At 45.4% G+C, this 21,665-nt stretch overlaps 1 protein-coding gene across 1 annotated transcript in view; it reads right to left on the bottom strand.

Annotated features, from left to right (window-relative positions):
• Positions 1-374: 374 nt before the first annotated feature.
• OTOA (otoancorin) overlaps positions 375-21,665 on the bottom strand; it is a gene marked incomplete at both ends in the record, with an annotated part of 59,881 nt that continues 38,590 nt past the window's right edge. The window contains 8 exons of the mRNA XM_082671269.1: positions 375-445; positions 2,924-3,119; positions 6,143-6,240; positions 7,129-7,265; positions 7,485-7,627; positions 13,416-13,571; positions 14,861-15,048; positions 18,132-18,261. Coding sequence (XP_082527395.1) covers positions 375-445; positions 2,924-3,119; positions 6,143-6,240; positions 7,129-7,265; positions 7,485-7,627; positions 13,416-13,571; positions 14,861-15,048; positions 18,132-18,261 — 1,119 coding nt within the window. The remainder of the gene's footprint in view (positions 446-2,923; positions 3,120-6,142; positions 6,241-7,128; positions 7,266-7,484; positions 7,628-13,415; positions 13,572-14,860; positions 15,049-18,131; positions 18,262-21,665) is intronic.

The following is a 21,665-nucleotide window of genomic DNA, read 5'->3' on the forward strand; positions in this document are numbered from 1 at the left end:
CCTTTGCCTGCACCCACTGCTCTCCGGCATCTCCCTCTGGAGGGAGGGCGGTGACTTGTACCAAGGTCTTCATGCTTTGACAGGAAACACCCCTCCCTCCCCAGCTTCTCTGTCTCCAAGCTGGAAAACTAGGGAGACTGAAATGAGGCAGAGAATGCCTCCCCGCTGAGGACACGAGCCAGGTTAAGAACGTGCGAGAGCATTTTCAACAATTATTCTTCCTTTTAGCGCCTCTTCAATTCCAAGGCCCCAGGGTCTCCCTGCCCCCACTGAGGCTCTGAGTCGGGGTGCGGGACTCCCACCGTCTGCAGCGCCCTCGGTCTCCACGTGCCCTGGGCGGCTGCCTGGGCCCCAGGGCAATGCGCAAATGCCGCTCACCACACGAGCCTGGGCATCAGGACCAGCAGAGGGCAGCCCAGCCCAAGACCCTGGGAGACCCAGGCTCCTAAAAGGAAACAAGACAAGACAAGAGTGCACAGGAGGTCTCAGCAGCCCGCGGAGGGTGGACACACCACGCCAGCTCCCTGTGCCTCTCCCTGAACCACTCACTAGATCTCGCCCAACCTTGGTTTGCTCAACTCCCAAACAGGAATAATGACCCCAAATTGCAAGGGACGGAAAGGCGAATTAAATGAGACTGTGTGAATCAGCGACTACCAGAGCTGCCTTAATCATAAGAGTCACCTGGGGAGAATGCTAAAAACGCAAATTCTGCGATCCTCCCCGGGGCAAGCTCTGATCCGGCAAGTCTGGTACCAGGCCCAGGGATTTGGAATTTTAAGTATCACTCCCAGATGATTCGGATAATGAAGCAAATTTACGAAACAAGAGATTAAGTGCCTGGCCCACTGGAAGGGTTCACCCAGCTGCCAGCCCCAGCTCAGGCCTGTGGGGCGAAAGGAAGGGGAAGGAATCTAGGCTTCTCCTGCCTGGCGAGCATCCATCAAAATTACACATGCCCAAACCCTCTGACCCAGCAATCCCACGTGGAAGAGTTTACCCTGCAGATATACTTGAACAGATGCAAAGTATATAAGGTCATCCGCCGCAGCACTGCTCGTAACAATATAAAAATAGAAACAACTGAATTGTCATCTACAGAGATCTAGTTAACTACAGTTATGCCGTAGCCAGAGAAACAACAATCGCACGGCTCCTAGGTACAGATGTGGAGCTACCTCCGAGGTACACTGTCAGGTGAAAGATGCCAGGCACAGAACAAAGTGTATAACAAGTTTTGTAAAAGTGCAGGGATAAACTATGGATATGCATAGAGTATCTCTGGACAGATACACAAGCTGGTGACAGTGGTTGCCTCTGGGGAGGGGAACTGGGCGACTAAGGAACAGGGGATGGGGGAGATAGCTCACTGCACACCTTGTCAGACCTTTCGTGTTTTAAACCAGGTGCATTGCCTATTGTGTGCATTATATAACATACACAAAACACTGTAACATTTTAAAATAACTTTTAAATGTATGCATATTATATTTCAATGAAAAGGCTTTAAGATGATAGTAAGTGGCTCTGGTTTGCAGGTGCTATGTCTGGCCACTTGTGGCTGCAGAAATTGGGAATCCCCCAATTTGCTATCCCCAAGGGAGGCGGGGGCAGACCTGGAGACAACGAAGCTTGTCTCTCTGGGTTTTTGCACTCACTCTTCCCTCTACCTGGGACACTCTCCACCTGGCTGGGTCCATCTTCTCTTCTCTTGGTCTGCAGCTTAGGAATCACTGTCTTCTGGAGGTTTCCATGGCCGCTCCCTGCTTTCCCAAGCCTAGGTAGCTGCTTCTCCGGAGCATTCCCTGGGGGCCTGTGTCCCCCCCTCACAGCACTCCTTGTACTGCCTCATGGTGGCCGGGGAGCAGCAGTTTCCCTCACCCCCATGCTGGACTGGGAGTTCAGAGAGGACAGAGGACACGCCTGGCTGGTTCACAGTTGCCTCCCCAGAGCCCAGCACCAGCTTAGTCCAAAGGCGGTGAGAAGTGGGAGAGTGAGGGGAGGGGGAGAGTAAGACAGGCAGGGAGGAAAGACAGGAAGGAAAGCCACACCCCCGGCCCCTCTGTCTCAGCTCAGCCCTTAGTCACCACCACCACCTTCTGCTGCTTTCCTCCCCTGGTCTTACCAGATTTGAAATCTTCTTTATTTATGAGAGAGCCTTACCTGCCTTACTCACCTCTGTATTCCCTGCTCCTACTGCAGGCTTGGCACATAGTATTACCAGGTGCCCAGTATATGTCAATTGAATTTATTAATTAACACTGGACGGTGAGGAGGGAGGAGTAAAGGAACCACTGACAGGACTTAAGTCCTAAGAAATTCTGATTCAGTGGGTTCTGGGTGGGATCCACGGGACTGGCAGTATTTAAAAGCTCCCCGGCGGGGCTTCCCTGGTGGCGCAGTGGTTAAGAATCTGCCTGCCAATGCAGGGGACATGGGTTCGAGCCCTGGTCCGGGAAGACCCCACAGGCAGCGGAGCAACTAAGCCTGTGCGCCACAACTACTGAAGCCCGCGCTGTAGAGCCCGCGAGCCACAACTACTGAGCCCACGTGCCACAACTACTGAAGCCCGCACGCCTAGAGCCCGTGCTCCGCAACAAGAGAAGCCACCGCAATGAGAAGCCTGAGCACTGCAACAAAGAGTAGCCCCGCTCGCCGCAACTAGAGAAAGCCCGCGCGCAACAACGAAGACCCAACGCAGCCAAAAATAAATAAGTTTTTTAAAAAAGGCTCCCCCGTGATTTTAAAGTGCTCTGGAGTTGAGAATCATTTACATGTGCTCGGTAGGGCCTTTGGATTTTTCTGGGAATGCAGGATCTCCAAGGACCGTCAGAGAGCCCACCCTGAATTTTAGGAACCTTCCCGCTGCCCCGGGTCTGGCAGGACGGACCAAGGGACTAGGAAAGGGATCTGTCCGGCTCACCTGGAGGAGAAAGAGAGGCGGGGGTCCGGGTGGGGCTGGCGCTCGGAGGCGCGTCCAGCCAGGAGCGTGTCTTGGCGCCATCTAGCGCCTGCTGGAGGCTCTGCAGCTGCAACATGCTGAGCTGCCGGCGCTGGGCTGGGGTCACGGCCGCGGCGTTTTCCGGGCCCAAGAAGGCGATCTGCTCCGCGGACAGCTCCTGCAGGGGAGAGGGGGCAGCGCCCTCAGAGGCGCCCCTCGGCGGCTTTCGCAAATCTCGGCCATCCGCCCAGCACCCGCACACCTTCGTCGTACCCATGTGCTCCTCTAGGATTTTTACTTAAAACCAGATCACTCTTTCACTACTAAAATAAACTTATTTTAAAATGAAAAAAATTTAATGGAAATTTCCAAAAGTGGAAAATTGGAATGACTCGCAAGAAGTACTCATTTAAAATATGCCATAATAAATAAAACGACACTGTTGAATTGTAGCTCTATGTGTTGGCCAACGATGTCTGAACCTGAGGCCTCTTTAAAAACAGGGAAAAAAAGGGGATTTAAAGTGTTATAGAGGTGTTAAATACATTTTAGCTCCAAATCGAGACTTCCTCCTCCAAGTAATCAGTAGTAAAGGAGAGGTGAAAAGGTGACAGTGTTGTTTAATGCAGTGCAAGGTTCCACCCCACCCCACCCCCAATGCTTCAAGTCCCCCACCTGAGAAACACTGATGTGGAGGAGAAAACACACACCTAAAAGGCAAAGACCTGAATCTGTGTCCCAGCTCTGTCACATAACAGCTGTGTGACCTTGGGCAAGTTTCATAGCCTCTCTGGGCTTTTGGACTAGATGTGGGATGGCACAGATAACTCGTCTCCTAAGTGATTCTAACCCTTGCTGCTGAGTCCTGTGAGGGCTCAGCGAAGGGAAAGTACAGTAATCCATTAGTGATGTCTGCCATGGACACCGGAAATAGGAAATTCTGCGGAGAGCAGAAGTCCTTTGAAGGCCCTGAACAAGATGTTTTCTGAAGTCGCTTCCATCCTAGAGAGGACTTGGTGACTAGTTCCAGTAGGTGTGGAATGAGATGGGATGGCAGGGGCCTCTAAACTCATCCTGCTTATTTTCTAAGGGCCCCATAGATTCTGAGAAAGGGGGTTCTGCTCCTTCACCCCATCGTCTTCTCTCCTTCACCTTCTTCTTTCCCGTCCAGGTTGATGCTTCTCTGGAATCATGTCATGCCCCTGCTTAGAACCCTTCCCTGCCACCTCTCCAGGCCACAGCTCAAGCTCCTGAACATGGTAACGAGCGCTTCAAACTCTGGGTCCTGCCCACCTCTCCAGCGTCCTCTGCGCTGGCACACTTCACTCCTGGAGAATGGAGGTCCATGTCTGCAGCCCCAGAAGGCAGCACTTCCTTCTGCTGGAACACTGTTCCTCTCTCTCCACCTAGCTAACCCGCCCCGCAAAATTCAGCATCACCTCCCCCCCACCACAAACACACACACACACACACACACACACACACACACACACACACACACACACAGAGGACATGCTCTTCTGGCTTACACCTTACGTCTACCATTAATATAGAGTCTGCATTATAAAAATTATCTATTTTTCCAATGTTGCTGCTTGCAACCCACAGGCCAGATTGAATCTCTAGGCCTATTGCACTGTGTTTTAAAATATGGATTCAAAGTGGTTGCCAACATTTAATTATCAGGAGATTTCACATGAAAATGAGATTTCTGAATTCTGATAAAAAAGGAAGATCCAGCAATACTTGGCCCACATTGTCACACTGCATCAATGTGCCAGAGATGAGAAGCAGCTTCCCCAGATTTAGACAGGGCTCTCCAGTTCACTTCAGTCCCTACCCTGGCCACTGCACTCCCTTATGTTACTTTTCAAGCCCCTGAGGGCACTGTGTTATACCCCTTCACCAGTGCATCCCAGGTGCACCAGCCTGGAGCCTACATCCTAGTGCCCAGGCTGGAGCCTACCACAATGTAAGTGGCCACTAGGAATTTTTGGAGTAGGTAAGCTACAGACTGCATTCCAAACAAGACCAGGAGAAAGTGCTCAGCAACATGCCAGCATCAAGAACCAAGCTGCCTACCCCGTGCAGAGCCCCCAGAGGAGAAGCTCAATGGCATTAAGGACTCTGACTGACTTATTTCCCCTAAACAGCTATCACACCTGTTCTGTGCTGGGAACTGTCCCGGGTGCTGAAGCGGTTCAAGGTCCGCTCTCTTTATTAAAATGAACCAATGATGTTGCATCATGGGAGTTTGTCTAGCCTCCTGTGTGTGCCTTATCCAGTTTTTATGGACAGAATGTGTTTCCAAGTTACACAGCGGGCAAGAACACCAGCGTCACTCCACATCAGAGCAGACTGTCCCCACCAAACCCTCTCCTCATCTTGTACATGGACAGGAAGGAAGGACCTCTCACTGGATACCCTGCTTCCCTAACCTCAGTTGATCCAACTCAACCCTCTCAATTTTTTCCATAGCTGTTTGTCACCTGTCCTACTGTGGCTTCCTTAACACTTTTCTTAAAATCAATTAAAATATTTTACTTAATTTTATTTTAAAAGGAAATGTTATACAGGAAATGTTATCCCTCATCTGCAATTCTGAAGTCCAAAAAAGTCAGAAAACAAAGTTTTTTCCAACGTTTAAGACAAACTTATTTGCCAGCAAAATCTGATCTAAACTGATGTGAGACCATTTATAGTCTCTACTTATTCCAATTAGTGTGATCTGTCACAGATTTCTTCACAGAAATATTAATGCATTGGCTTACAAGGTGCTTCCCCAGACACTGCTGAAGGTATTAAGTTACAATACTGTAGTTTCACAGAGTGATCTTCCTAAAATCTGGAAAATTCCAAATTCTGAAATATATATATGCCCCCAAGGGTTTTGGATAAGGGAATATGCACCTGTCACACCATCATAAATAGAAAATCAGTACCAGTGGCTACGAAGAGCAGGAAACCGTAAAAATAGATACAATTAAAAGATAAATTTAAATTGAAGAAAAAAATACTTAAAAAAACAAAAACACCTAAAATTATCTTGTGATCCATCCGCTGTTGGCACACAGCTCTCCTCTGGCCCTATTAGCAGAAGGCTGGTTGCAGGTCCCTAGACTCCAAGGCCCACCATCTGCCTCCCTGTGTGATTTGAAATAGGGTCAAGCTCCCATTCTCCTTGAGGAACTGAGTACCTACTTTGAATATCTCATCAGGAAGGCATCTGATTGCTGATGGCTGGAAATATGGCATCAAATCCTTGTCAAGCATTCGGAGCTCTTCCTTACTTAATCCAGCTGGGGAGAAAAAGGAATCATGAGGGTTTAGTTCAAGCCATCAGAACTCCATTTGTTTTATTAATGGTGCTGCATAACGTACAGATCTGCGTGTTCTAGGCAAACATCTTTCCTTACAAAAGTCCCTGAGAATCACACTGGGGAATCAGGTTCCTTAATCAACTCAGGAAAAAAAATGTGGGTCACGTTAACCCTGATTGGTCTCCTACAAGGAGATGTACGCCCAGAAGGAGCTTCACTTTACACAAATTTCAAATTGTGTATAAATCTATTTTGGAGCCAATTAAATAACATTCTAAACCACTTTAGCTAACAAAAATTACCAAGAGAGCTTGTTTAAAAAGCAGACTTGCAGACCCCACCCTCTGCAACTTGAAGTCATGAAATCTAGGTTCAACCATAACTCTATAGATAGTCACTACACGTGGTCAAGGATTCTTTTTTTTTTTCAACACTATATTATTTAACCTTTATTTTTTAACATCTTTATTAGAGTATAATTGCTTTACAATGTTGTGTTAGTTTCTGCTGTATAACTAAGTGAATCAGTTATACATATACATATAACCCCATATCTCCTCCCTCTTGCGTCTCCCTCCCACCCTCCCTATCCCACCCCTCTAGGTGGTCACAAAGCACCGAGCTGACCTCCCTGTGCCATGCGGCTGCTTCCCACTAGCTGTCTATTTTACATTTGGTAGTGTATATATGTCCATGCCACTCTCTCACTTCGTCCCAGCTTACCCTTCCCCCCACCCTGTGTCCTCCAGTCCATTCTCTACGTCTGCATCTTTATTTCTGTCCTGATTCTTTCATTATTTTGTTTGTTTCTGTCCCCAGATTTAAGGTTGGAAAGGGAGAGAAAGGCATACTCAAGGTGTCTCTTACCTGCAATGGTCCCAAGCTCCTGCAGGACAGAGCTGGACCACTCGGTGGGCCCCCCAAACACAACTTCTGCCTTCCTCTTGAACTCTGCCAAGACGTGGGTGCTGCAGACCAGGGTCCCAATTCTGGCCACCACCACCCTGGTTGTGAGGGAGGATGTAGTGTGAGCCTGGGAGACTCTCCGGCCAAAAAAAGATATGCAGAAGGTTTCAGCACCAAAAAATGATCCAGCTAATCTCACTCCCTATTTTAGCCCAGAAAAGTTGCAAAGCATGAGGAAGCAGAGAACATCTTGCTGAATGAATGAACGAACGAACCAATCAATCATTTGCTATTTTGCACACTAGTGTTTTGGTTACCTGAATTCTGAGATCTTTATAAGTGAGATTTCGGTGATGTTCATGGCACACAGGGTTGCACCAAGTCCTACTAAGTGGAAGCTCTTCAGATCCTGGACACTATAGCCTGAATCCTCCAGGAACCCTTGCAGAATGGATTTAGCCTATAAAAATGTGGGAGGATAGGAAATGAACTATCCAGGGATGATCAAGACCCCAAGGTCTGAGGGGATAACGGAGCCAGCCTCCTGACTGATCGCCCGCCCTACTCCTCCGAACACACTCCCCACTCCAAATCATCCCAGCCGCTCATCCAGGTTAGCCTCCTGAAGGTCCTGCTTCTATGGAGTATGTCCCCTGATCTATGGAGGCATCTTTAGGCCGTGAAGCTCTTGTATCCTTCACCAGTATTAAAGACACCTATACCTTGTGTCTGTGTCTGCTGGCTTATTCCCTTCATCACTCATGACCTTCACATAGTTTGGTCATTTAAGTTCTTCTGCATCAGGATCCAGACTTTTCCAGCAACAGTTGTCACAACTTTCTGACCTTGTAATTTTCTGCCTTTGCACCTTTACCCAAGTCAGCGCCTCCATCTGAAATGCCCCTGCTGCATTCCCAACTGTTAAAATCCGACCATCCTTTTATTTGGGAGTTCAAGTCAAATGTTACCTTCGTGAAATCTACCCTGAAATAGGTTTGCCTCTCACTCTTCAATTCCAGGGAGTAGTACGTTAAATCCTTTGGCATTAAAAAACCACACAGGAATCTCTTCAATGAGCTTTGATTTAGGGGCTGATGTGTAGTGTAGGGTCCCTGTAATTTTAGTATAGTGACCATTGATTATTCATGACCTGCCCTGGAGAGCCAGACCTCCTACTCTCTCACTTCATGTGGTTCAATTGGAGCTAACTGCATTCTGAGTTCCAGAGGTGATGCTGTGGCCTAGTCCTGGCCAGTCAGTTTGTCTCTTAGCCTGGCTGCAGTGACTGGTTCTACATTAGGCATGTGATCCAGTCAAAACCAACCAGGACTTTGGTTGGAGCAATTAGAAGAGAAGAGCTTTCTTTATTGTGGACTGGACCTTGGAAGGACAAACACCTGAATCTGCTAGAACTCAACACATGGAAAGAAACTGCCTCTGGGGACTTCCCTGGTGGTGCAGTGGTTAAGAATCTGCCTGCTAATGCAGGGGACGTGGGTTCAATCCCTGGTCTGGGAAGATCCCACATGCCATGGAGCAACTAAGCCTATGCGCCACAACTACTGAGCCCGCGTGCCACAACTACTGAAGCCCGTACGCCTAGAGCCCATGTTCCGCAAGAAGAGAAGCCACCACAATGAGAAGCCCGTGCACCTCAACGAAGAGCAGCCCCCACTCACTGCAACTAGAGAAAGCCCACGCACAGCAACTAAGACCCAATGCAGCCAAAAATAAAATAAATAAATAAATTTATTTAAAAAAAAAAAAGAAAAGAAAGAAAGAAATTGCCTCTGAACAAAGCCCACGTAAAGGAAAGCAGGGTCAAAAATTGGTGTGATGGGCTTCCCTGGTGGCGCAGTGGTTGAGAGTCCGCCTGCCGATGCAGGGTGCCCCGGTCCAGGAAGATCCCACATGCCGCAGAGCGGCTGGGCCCATGAGCCATGGCCACTGAGCCTGCACATCCGGAGCCTGTGCTCCACAACGGGAGAGGCCACAGCAGTGAGAGGCCCGCGTACCGCAGGAAAAAAAAAAAAAAAATTGGTGTGAGATGGCTTCCTGACAGTAGTGTTGAAGCCCCTGGATCCAGCCATACCTTAATTCCACCCTTGACCTTCTCAGTTATGGGAGTCAATTCCATTCTTGTTCAAGCCACTTTGAGTTGGGTTTTCTGTCACTTGTAACTGGATTAACCCTGATTAATTTGATCCAGATATGTTGGATCTGAGGAAGGACCCAAGTCAATCTCTTGAGCTGTATAATTGTCTGGTTCCTCAGGGCTCATGGAGGCAGATGCAGAAGATTACAAAAGGGCCCAGCACACAAGGCAAAGACAGGGAGGAGACCTCCAAGGACGAACATCTCCTGAATGCAAGTGAGGGTCACAGGGATACAGTGAATCTTCCCATCTCCCTTTAATCTCCCATCCCATCACACACTATAGACCACTCCAGCATTAAGAAAAAGTATTGGCAAAGATTGCGAAACGCTGAAATGGGATTCCACTTTTCACGTGGCTGTTGTCTCTCTATCCCTCAGGTCTGTTTAAATGCTACCTGCTCAGAGAAGACTTCCTGGATTCCCCCATCCCAAGTAGCTTCCCTCCCCACTATTTCCATGAGCACCTTGTCCATTTTCTGCTTATCACTTATCAAAATTTATTAAATGTTTCACCTTGATCACTCAACTTTTCATCTGTATCACCCAGTAGCATCTCCAAAGACAAAGACCATAGCCAGCTAGTTCACTCCTGCATCCCTAGTACCTGATACAATGCCTGGCCCATATTAGGGTACTTTGGGAATAATGAGTACTTTTTGAATGAATGAATGAACATCTGAGTGAGTGAGCTATAGATGTTGTAGGCAATATCTACTCCTTCGAAATGGCATCAGATTATTGCTGTCATGTGATGGACTGGCTTCAGAGAGATTTCCCACGTCTCTGCAAATTGGACTGGTCAGTGTCTTCATGAAGTTTCCCCTCAATGATTACAAAGCTCACAGGTACTGTAAGTGAATTTCAGTAACACAACGTTTAGATTTAAATGTCTTTGAATGGCAATGTGCATCCAAAGTAATAATAGCTAATATTTATTGAATGCTTACTGTATGCCAACACTGCTTTGACCATTTACACATACTATCTCATCTAATCCTCACAACAACCCTAGGAAGTAAATATTAATATTATCTCTATTTCACAGATGAGGAAACTGAGGCACAGAGAGGTTAAGTAACTATGCCAAGGTTACACAGCTAGTAGATAATGGTTCTAGGATTACAACCTGGGCAGTCTGACTTCAGAGCCAGTGAAGATGTTTGGGGATGAAGGAAAGATGGAGATTCAAGTCAGCTTTTATTAAGTCTTCATAATCAGGTTTCATTCATTGACTCACAGCAATCTGTGCCCCCCAACCATCAGGCATGCCCATTTTCAAATGAAAGTGCAGAAATACAATTCAAATAAAATTACTTTGAAGATGTGATATTAACTTGTCCTTGCGACTGGAACCTGGAAAATGCAAGCTCGGCCTGCACGGTGATAAGCTACAATGTATTTCCTTGAGTGACTGGAGCACTGTATCTGTAAGGATTCCAAGACAATTAATACCAGCACTTTCAGGCAATATTAACCACTGAAAAGTGAATAGCTGTAAGATTTCAATCTCTCTGTTCATCCCTCTGGCCTCTATAATAGTTTTTTTTTCCCTTTATATTGGTTTTTAAGCTGAACTATCTGTTAATGTAGTTCCGCCAGGTCTATTCATCTAGAAACACGCATTGAAGCGTTTGATCGGGAGCTGAAGTTGAGGAACTGACTGCAAATGATATTTGCAAATGTTGATTTCCATATCCTCTTCAAACATATTGATAAATCTCACTGCCGTCCATGGGAACTGAAAACTGGTAAAAAGGGAAAGAGATACTCTGGGTTCTAAGTTGGATATATTCTTCCGTTTTCTCCCAGACTGCGAACAGAATGACTTTAACATTGGAAATGTGATGTGGCACTTCTCAAACCAGTCAAAACCAGTTTTAGTGTCACGGAACCCCAGGATTGTAGAACGTCAGAGTAGAAGGAACTGCAGACTTGGGGATCCAACCCCCTCACCTTGCAAATGAGGAAGGTGTTAAACTACCAGAGAGGGAGTGTGACAACGACAATATGCTGATGAAGACAACTAATTTTTGTTGACTACTGTGTCGCAGGCATCCTTCACCATATTTAACGTGTATTAACTCATTTAATCCTTATGGCCAGGACCGTTACCTAACTCCAGGGGGGCACAATTCACACCATGTTCTCTTTGAATGGTACCACCCAGAGTCACGTGACATGGCAATCCTGATTACAAAAAGCTCATGAGAGTAGGGGCCATGCCTTGGTTTTGCTTGCCCAGCGTCCACTCTCCCTTTGACAACACCATGCTTTTCCTTTGGTGAACCACCTGTGCTCATTTCCTCTTGCTGCTGTAACAAATTACCACAAACTTAGTGGCCTGAAACAACACGGATATATTCTTTTACAGTTCTGGGGGGTCTCAAGTCCTAAAATGGGTCAGCAAGATGTGTTCGTTCTGGAGGCTCTAGAGAGAATTCATTTCCCTGCCTGTTTTAGCTTCTAGAGTCTGCCTGAATTCCTTGACTCAGAGTCCCATCTTCCATCTTCAAAACCAGCAGCACTGCACCTTCAAATCTCTCAGTGTGTCCCTTGTCCCTCTGCTTCCACTGTCACATTGCCTTCTGTATCTGTGGTCCTTTCTAAGGACCCTTGTGATTATGTTGGGCCCACCAGGATCACCTCCCATCTCAAGGTCCTTAACCTACTCACACCTGCAAAGTCCCTTTTGCCACATAAGGTAACATAGTCACAGGCTCCAGGGATGCGGATGTAGACATCTTTGGGGATCGTTACGACACACACGCTCCCCGTCCTCAGTACATATGGTCCTGGTGAGATGGATTCCACTCCCTGGTGTATGCCAGGCCAACCCACATATTCTAATCCTGACCAGATAGTTTAGGGCCGGGCAACTGCATGATTGGAGTCAATGCTGGGACTGTTTCAAAAATTAATGAGAAAGGGGCACTTTTTTCTGGGGTTGCTAATTACATGATATATAAGCCTAGCGCTGGAGACAACAGCTGAGGGAGGGCTGCCTGAGAATGAAGTTAACACGGAGCAACTAAGACTCTCCTTTCTAGCAATACAGTGGATTAACTGCCCTCCCAACTGAAACAATTAAATTCTGGACAGAACTTCTTCTTTAGCCTGTGAAGAATTAACTGACACAGGAATCACCCTCTCACCATGAAGTGTGAACAAAGTATATGAAACAACTGTATTTAGACACTGGACAGCAGGGAGCACAGGCCTATAATCCTGGGAGAAGGAAGACAGATCAGGTGAGCGCCACAATTGCCCTTGCTCTCTGCCCAGAGGCAGCTTCCAGGCTATGGAGCAGGAAAGGGAACCCAAAAAAGCCCAGCGGTCAGGCTGAGTTGAGGATACAGAGATCCAAGTTCAGAGAGGCCAGGGATCCTATAATTTGTTGGGCAAAGTACTGGAGAGGAAGAAACTGCACGGAGAAAGAGAGAGAGCTCCAGAAATCTGCAGAGAGGTCTTCTCAAGTCTGGCTGAGTGCCGGTCACATGCAAGGAATGAAACTCCACATAAATATCAAAAAAGGCATCAGAAAGCCGTAGGCTGAACAATTCTCAGAGCTCACATGGAGCTGGAAAGAGTTCACATTCCCACCAGCCAGAGAGAAGAGGTCCTGAAATACACGGAGCATTGGATAGAGTCCTCAGAAGAATCATGTCTCAGTGATGGGGATAAATTAACCACAGAATAAAGCTCAGTCTAGACTCACCCTTATAATGCTCAAAGGGAAGCCTCAAAATGACCATGCTGATCTAAAAGTAATTTAAGTGTATGCAGAACAAAGCCCAATACTCTTTAAAGGAGTACCACTAAATTGGGTGGGTGCACAAAGACGTAAAATGTACAATGCCCATCAGCCCGCCAAGATTACTAGACTTGCAAATAAGAAAATATAACCCATAACTATGGGGAAAATTAGCTAACAGAAAGAGTCTCAGAAATGACAATTATGATGGAATTAGCAGGAAAGGTTTTTAAAGCTACTATTATAAATACTATTAAGTATGTTCTAGGACGTAAAGGAAAATATACACAAAATTAAGACAGAAGTAGAATATTTGAAAGGTCCAGCAACATCTACTTACCTGTCCTGGGGTCCACTCTGTCTGCTGGCTGAGGGAAGCCACAGTGTCGATGGAGCTGAGATCCAACTGCTCAAGCTCGCTCTCAGTAAGAGCCAGAACGATGCGCCCCAGGGAGACGAGATGGTACTCTCTCCAGTACGAAGGCGTGTCCCAAACCTCCAGGTGAGAAAAAAAGCCAGATTAGACTAGTATTTTTTTAACAGACAAAAGACATGAACAGGAAATTCACAAAAGAAGAAATAAACATATGGGAAAAGTTCAGTCTCAGGCATAATTAAAGAAATGTATGTTAACAAAAATCGAAGAACAGTAAATTGGCTGACCATTGGACAAGGAGTAAAGAGAATTGGAAAGATATGGGGTACAGGATACCCCCATTTGCTGGTGTTGAGAATGTAAATCGGTACATGCTTTTTAGAGGGGAATCTGGCTACATGCATCAAAAGCTTTTAAAATATTTAAACTCTTTGACTCAGAAATTCCATCTCTGGGAATCTAGCCTAAGTGAATAATAAGACAAGTGGCCAAAGAAATATGTATAAATATGCACCTTGAGGCCTTAAAAAAAATAAACAATCTAAAAGTCTACCAACTGGTTAAATAAATAAATAAAAACCAGCCATAAAGTATTATAGAGCTATTTAAAATACTGATATAGACTTATATTTCTGATATATAAAAATACGCACTATACACTGTTGGTGTGGACAGCAAGCTATTGAACAGTAGGTGACTGTGATGCTATATTTTGTAGCATATATACGTATGTATGAAATATATAAATATATTTCACACACATACACAGAAGTCTGGGAAGCTTCAGATGAACATACCAAAATATTAACAAGCGCTTACCTCTGGGTAAAAGATTATGACTGATTTTCTTCTTTATTATTTTCTGACTTTTCTACAATAAACTTGGATTACTCATATAAAAAAATAGAGTTGTCATTTTAAGGAATTTAATGTCTTAACCCCACAAGGGTAACTATACAGTCCACAGCCATCCTAATAGCTGAAACAAGCGATCTTTATAACGATGGCAAATTACTTCTAGTCATCTTTTTATTCCTTTCTGCTCTGTTTTCAGGTGAATTTGCAACAGGTTCTGAGAAAACCTCCTGCAAGCAGCAGTGGGGTTCTCCGAGTGGAGAAAGAAAAGGCACAGTTCCTGGAAACCACCTCAGTCAGAGGCACCACGGAATTTGATTTACTGAACCTACCTCAGATGCCAAGACACATCTCATTCCCGGCCAGAGCCCTAGGAGGGAGGAGCTAGAAATCTCCCCGGTGCGGAGATCACAACTATGGCTCTGAACTGATGCAGCGAGATTTCAACAAGATGACCCAAGTGAAAGTGAAAGACAGGGGTCTGTGCACAGCAGGGCTGGGACCCTGCGTTGGGTTTCCCTCTGTGAGTGCTTCCTCCCTGAGATGGGCTTCACCTGTACTGCCTTCTCCTTCAGGGTCCTCAGCTGAGCTGGGCTGAAGCTCCTGACGGCCCCCAGCAGCTCCACGCTCCTGAGGAACGCATCCTCCCCCAGGCAGAGCAGGCCCTCGGGGGCCCAGCAGGCGTTGGCTTCAGCCAGCTTGATGATGTCATTGGAGGAGGGAGCCAAGACTCCATGGCAACCTGAGGAATGAGCGACATGGGGAAGGAACAGAGGAAAGAGAATTTCAGGAAATGTGAGTCTGTTTCTTTATTGAAATGAGTAATGTTGTTCTCCAATCGGATTTATCCATGAGAAATAGTGTAGGGTAGAAACTGAGCTCAGGGACTCAGGGACCAGTTTGAATCCCCCTTGTGCCATTTCTTCCGAACGAAATCATGGAAATGCCAACTTTTCGCAAAGCCACAAGCACACACACAGTAGGAGCTTTGCATCATTATGACTGGACTGCTAATTGCCTTGAGGGCAATAGGAGGTGGTGGTGAACAGTTCTGGCTTTAGATTCAAATCCAAAGCTATTTAACCCCTCTGTGCCTCAGATTCCTAGTCTCAGATTCCTAGTCTATAAAATGAGTATAAAATTACCTCATAGAATTTGTGCGAGGACTAAATGTGCTATTATTTATAAAGCACTTAGAACAGTGCCAGGTATACAGTAAGTACTCAATACATGTTAGCCATTTTTATTATGCTACCTCCCATAGCCACCTCATGCATTTGAGTTTGCAACCCAGAGTTAAGGCTTCCAGAATTATAAGGAAGGGGCGCTCCTATCTAAGTGTGGAAAGGGAAGATGATTTGCCCTCCATAAAAATCTTGGTGGAGGCGATGGCCTTCCCATCCCAGGACAGAGGAGAAATGGGTCTCTTACGTTTTCCTTGGCAACAGGAGAAACCCATCCATATGAGTCCTGAGTTAGCTGAACCATGCCTAGTCAAACCACTTTCTCAGCAACACACAAATGAGATATTGTCTTTGCTAGCCCAGATGTGCCCAACCTGAGAGAAAACCTTTGCCTTAAGAGCAATCCTGGGTTTCTTATCTTAGGAGCTGACGACCCCTGATGCTGACAGACTCACCAGAGCCACCTGGGGCTGGGCATTTCCCAAGCCTTGTGGCCATGCCCCTTTCACTGCATCTTAAATGGAAATTCACTGGACTCTAATCAAGAGGCAGAACTGGACCAGGTCAAAGGTACATGTCTGGTCCTCAAACATCTTTATCACAACCCACTTGGAGGAGACAAAAGACCCATCTCTCCTAGACTCCCTTTGCCCCACTTTCCAATGAAAGCAGGATTCAGTGAAAGTACAGAATTAGAGAACAGAATGGTTTAAAAGTACAGCAGAGACTTGGTCTTATCACTTCCTGGGGCTTAGAATAGGGCCTGACACATAGTAGGTATTCAGGAAATAGTCATTGAATGAATCAACACACACAAAAATTAACTAAAATGAAAGCAAGTAATAATTCTGCTAATCCATTAATGACTATAAGCACAGCAGTAATTAATACCCAGAACCAACTAAAGAAAACTCCAAGCACTGGAGCTAAGCGCATCCTCCCCCAAGGGCAGAAAGTCTTACTTTCACGTATCCACAGGCAGAGAGTAGGAGCACGGCGATATGACAACCGGACTGCTAGGCAGCGAGGACCGTACGGGCTAGTGGTGAACATCTCCTGCTTTGGGTTCAATTCCAAGAGCTGCCATTGACTAACTCTGAGACTTTGGCCAAATCTCTTAATCCCTCTAAACCTCATTCTCCTTTTGGGAGAAAGCATACTGCCCACCCCATAGACAGAGGTGAGGACGAGACAATGCACGGAGAGGCAACGACCCAAGGTGAACGTCAGACCGACCACGACATTTCCGTGCTCGATGCCGCCATGAAACCCCACCTTCGGGTCTCCTTTACAAGGAGATAAGACCCCACTCCAGCCACACTGCCCCTCATTCCTCCTTCCTCCCCCACTCCTGTCACACTCCTTCTGCCCAGAAGACTCCAACTCCAGATCCCCACTGGGCCCACTCCCACACTGCCTTGGGCCTTTCCTCAAATGTCACCTTAGTGAGCCCTTCCTTAACTGTGTTCTCCTTTCAAATTACAGCCCCACATCCCACGCTCCCTGACTCCTGTCCTTTGCTTTACTTTCCTTCTTGATACTCATCACACGACATACTACATACTTCACTTATGTCTGTAATTTATTGTCTGGCTACCCCCAACCCCATCTGAAAGTAAGCTCTATGAGGGCAGGGGTTTTTGTTTTGTTCACACAGTCAGTGCTCAAAAATTATCTGTGGCAGGAAAGAAATTAAGCACAGATTACTTTTATTATTACAATTATTCTCGGGTCTGGTTAACTTTGTCCCCTCCTACCTGGCACAAGTCTGCACTCAGTAGGTGCACAATAATACTTGTAATCATATCTAATACTTACTGAGCATTTCCTACGTGCCAGGCACTGTTGTGTACATGTTTATAGGTTTAAAACCCACCAACCTTCACGATAATCTAATGAGGTAGGGATTTTCATTATCCCCATTTTACCGAGGATAAAACCCAAGGCACAGAGAGGTTAAAGAGCTTACCCAAAGTCACACAGCCCATAAGTGGCAGCCCTGGGATCCAAATCCAGTCAGCCTGGCCCCAGCACGGCAATTCATAGCCACACAGCCATTTTGGTCCTTAAATCAATTGTTTTGAAATGTTTGTTGCACGTGTTCACCCATTAAACCTACTGGCCTGCGTAAGGAGTGCAAGATGTGATTCCAAATCACTTTACAAAGATGTAATTCTGGGCTTCCCTGGTGGCTCAGTGGTTAAGAATCCGCCTGCCAATGTAGGGGACATGGGTTCGATCCCTGGCCCAGGAAGATCCCACATACCCGGGAGCAACTAAGCTCGTGCGCCACAACTACTGAGCCTGCGCTCTAGAGCCCGTGCTCTGCAGCAAGAGAAGCCACGACAATGAGAAGCCCGCACACCCCAAGAAGAGTAGCCCCTGCTTGCCTCAACTAGAGAGAGCCCATGCGCGGCAATGAAGACCCAACACAGCCAAAAAAAAAAAAAAAAAAAAAAGAATAAATAAATTTATTTTTTTTAAAAAAAGATGTAATTCTATGCCCTGTGGATTTTTGCTACTCTACTGCTTTGCAAACATTGCATCCAGTCCCCTGGACAAGGAGTCCTCTTGAAGCCAGGGACTTAACCAAAACACTGCTGCCATGACAACGGCCTCAGATACCCCCAGGAACACTCACCAGGGCTGCGGTCAGAGGTGGGGCTCTCCTCACTGCTGTTCCGAACAGATTCAAAGACAGCCTGGAGGAATTCTTTGGGGGGCAAAGTCCCAGCCATCTTGGAAGCTGTTTGCTGAAGGATGTCAGGAAACTGTGCAGGGCAGCGAAGATGAAAGAGGAGGAGTGAATAATAATTAAAGCAAAAAAAAAAAAAAAAACAAACAAACAAACAAAAAAATAATTAAAGCACATGAAACACAGACTTAAATCAGAGTGTAAACTGGAACACTGCTTCCCTGCCTCCATTGCTTTTTTTTCTTTATGCAGGCGTACGTCGTTTCATTGCACTTCGCTTTACTGCACTTGCAGATACTGTATTTTTTATATATCGAAGGTTTGTGGCGACTCTGTGATAAGCAAATCTATTGGCACCATTTTGCCAACAACATTTGCTCATTTCATGTCTCTGTGTCACATTTTGGTAATTCTCACAATATTTCAAACTTTTTCATTATTACTATATTTGTTATGGTGATCTGTGATCTGTGATCCTGGATCCTTGACATTACTATTGTAATTGGGGCACCACAAACCATGCCCATATAAGACAGTGAACTTGATCAATAAATGTAGTGTGTGTTCTGACTGCTCTACCAATAGGCTGTTCGCATCTCTCTCCCTCTCCTCATGGCTCACTGTTCCAAGACACAACTATATTAAAATTAGGTCAATTAATAACCCTACAATGGCCTTTAAGTGTTCAAGTGAAAGGAATAGTCACAAGGCTCCCATTTTAAATTAAAATTAAAATGATTAGGCTTTGTGAGGAAAGCTTGTCAAAAGCTGAGACAGGCTGAAAGCTAGGCCTCTTGCACCAAACAGTTAGCCAAACTGTGCATGCAAATGAAAAGTTCTTGAAGGAAATTAAAAGTGCTACTCCAGGGAACACACAAATGATAAGAAAGCGAAACAGCCTTATTGATGATATGGAGAAAGTTTTAGTGGTCTGGATAGAAGATCAAACCAATCACAACCTTCCCTTAAGCCAAAGCCTAATCCAGAGTAAAACCCAACTCTCTGCAATTCTATGAAGGCTGAGAGAGACAAGAAAGCTCCAGGAAAAAAGTGTGAAGCTAGCAGAAGTTGTTTCGTGAGGCTTAAGAAAAGAAGCCATCTCTATAACATGAAAGTTCAAGATGAAGCAGCAAGTGCTGATGTAGAAGCTGCAGCAAGTTATCCAGAAGATATAACTCAGATAATTAACAAAGATGGCTACAGTAAACAGCCTTATATTGGAAAAAGATACCATCTAGGACTTTCATAGCTAGAGAGGAGAAGTCAATGCCTGGCTTCAAAGGACTGGTTGATTCTCTCTTTAGGGGCTAATTCAGTTGGTGACTTTAAGTTGAAGCCAATGCTCATTTACCATCCCAAAACTCCTAGGGCCCTTAAGAATTATGCTAAATCTACTCTGCCTGTGCTCTATAACTGGAACAGTAACGCCTGGATGATAGCACATCTGTTTACAACATGGTTTACTGAATATTTTAAGCCCACTATCGAGACCTACTGCTCAGACAAAAAAGATTCTTTTCAAAATATTACTGCTCATTGACAACGCACCTGGTCACCCAAGAGCTCTGATGGAGATGTCCAATGAGATTGATGTTGTTTTCACGCCTTCTAACGCAATATCCATTCTGTAGCCCATGGATCAAGGAATAATTTTCACTTTCCAGTCTTATTATTTAAGAAATACATTTCGTAAGACTACAGCTGCCATAGATAATGATTCCTCTGATGGATCTGGGCAAAGTAAATTGAAAACCTCTTGGGAAGGATTAACCATTCTAGATGCCATTAAGAACATCTGTGATTCATGGGAAGCGGTCAAAACATCAATATTAACAGAAGTTTGGAAGAAGTTGATTTCAACCCCCATGGATGACTTTGAGGGGTTCAAGACATCAGTGGAGGAAGTAACTGCAGATGTGGTGGAAATAGCAAGAGAACTAGAAACAGAAGTGAAGCCTAAAGATGTGACTGAATTTCTGCAATCTCATAAAACTTTAATGGGTAAGGAGTGGCTTCTTACGGATGAGCAAAGAAAGTGGTTTCTTGAGATGGAACTACTCCTGGTGAAGACTGTTGAAATGGGAACACATGATTTAGAATATTACATAATCATAACTTAGTTGATAAAGCAGCAGCAGGGTTTGAGAGGATTGACTCCAGTTGTGAAAGCAGTTCTACTGTGGGTAACATGCTATCAAACAGCATTGCATGCTGCAGAGGAATCCTTAGTGAAAGGAAGTCACTGGATGCATCAAACTTCACTGTCCTCTCTTAGGAAATCGACACAGCCACCCCAGCAAGCACCACCCTGATCAGACAGCAGCCATCAATGTCGAGACAAGAGCCTCCACTGGCAAAAGATTACACCTCACTGAAGGCTCAGATGAGGGTTAGCATTTTTTTAGCAATAAAGTATTTTTTAATTAATGTATTTACATTGTTTTTTAGACATAATGCTATTGCACACTAACAGACTACAGTACAGTGTACACATAACTTTCATAGGCACTTGGAAACCAAAAATACTCATGTGACTTGATGTATTGCAATATTCACTTTATTGCGGTGGTCGGTAACCCAACCCGTAGTATCTCCGAGGTATGCTTGTAGCAGCTTCTCATGTAAATTTAATCCCCAGCCCAACTAGTCTCTACCAAGAATCATAGAAAATAATACCCCATCTCAGTACTAATCCAATACGTGTTCAATAACATAAGTATATATTGTTTTTCACCCATCAGATTATCAATAGCAAAATAAAGTGATAATACCTAATGCTGGCCAAGATGTAGGAAATGTGCATACTTATTTCTCTGTGGGACCCTTAGATGGTACATCATTACTATCTGATAATATCTATAAAATGTATGTATGCCTATGTCTTTTGGGGTTGGTAGTGTTTGTTCATTTTTGTTAAAATTTATATGTATAAAAGGAGGAGGAAAGAGTTATCTCTGAGTTCTAGGAGAAGACTAGCAAAGAGGGGGCCTCTGGTTGCCCTGGAGAAGGTGCCATTTCTCATCTAGAGCTGATGCATTTTGTCAAGCTCAGGATACTATTGGTAATCTATCCAAGAGTCCAGAGAATTCATCAAACGCTTCCCTATAGCAGTGTGTCTCTGTGTCCCAGTCACCAAAAGAGTGTGCCCCAAAAGTCGTTGGGTTTTATAGTTCCTCCTTCTATTCTAATCTTCAGAATCAGAATCACAGTCTAAGCCAGTAGTTCCCAGCCCAGGCTGCAGGTGAGAAGCACCTGGGAAATCCACAGACACCTGGGCCCTGCCCTAGAGATTCTGAGACCATTGGTCTGGGGTGGGGTCCATGTGTCTGTCCCTTTTAGAATTTCCCCGGTGATTCCCACGTGCAGCTAAGGTCACGAGCAAAACTGCTCTAAGATAAATAGTTAACCTCTAAAGAGCAAATTGCACAGCAGAGTATTTTCCATTTTGTATTTTTAAAGGGAGAACATGTATAGGCAGGA

The sequence above is a fragment of the Grampus griseus genome, assembly GCF_964374135.1.
Source record: "Grampus griseus genome assembly, chromosome: 14".
Lineage (NCBI taxonomy): Eukaryota > Metazoa > Chordata > Mammalia > Artiodactyla > Delphinidae > Grampus > Grampus griseus.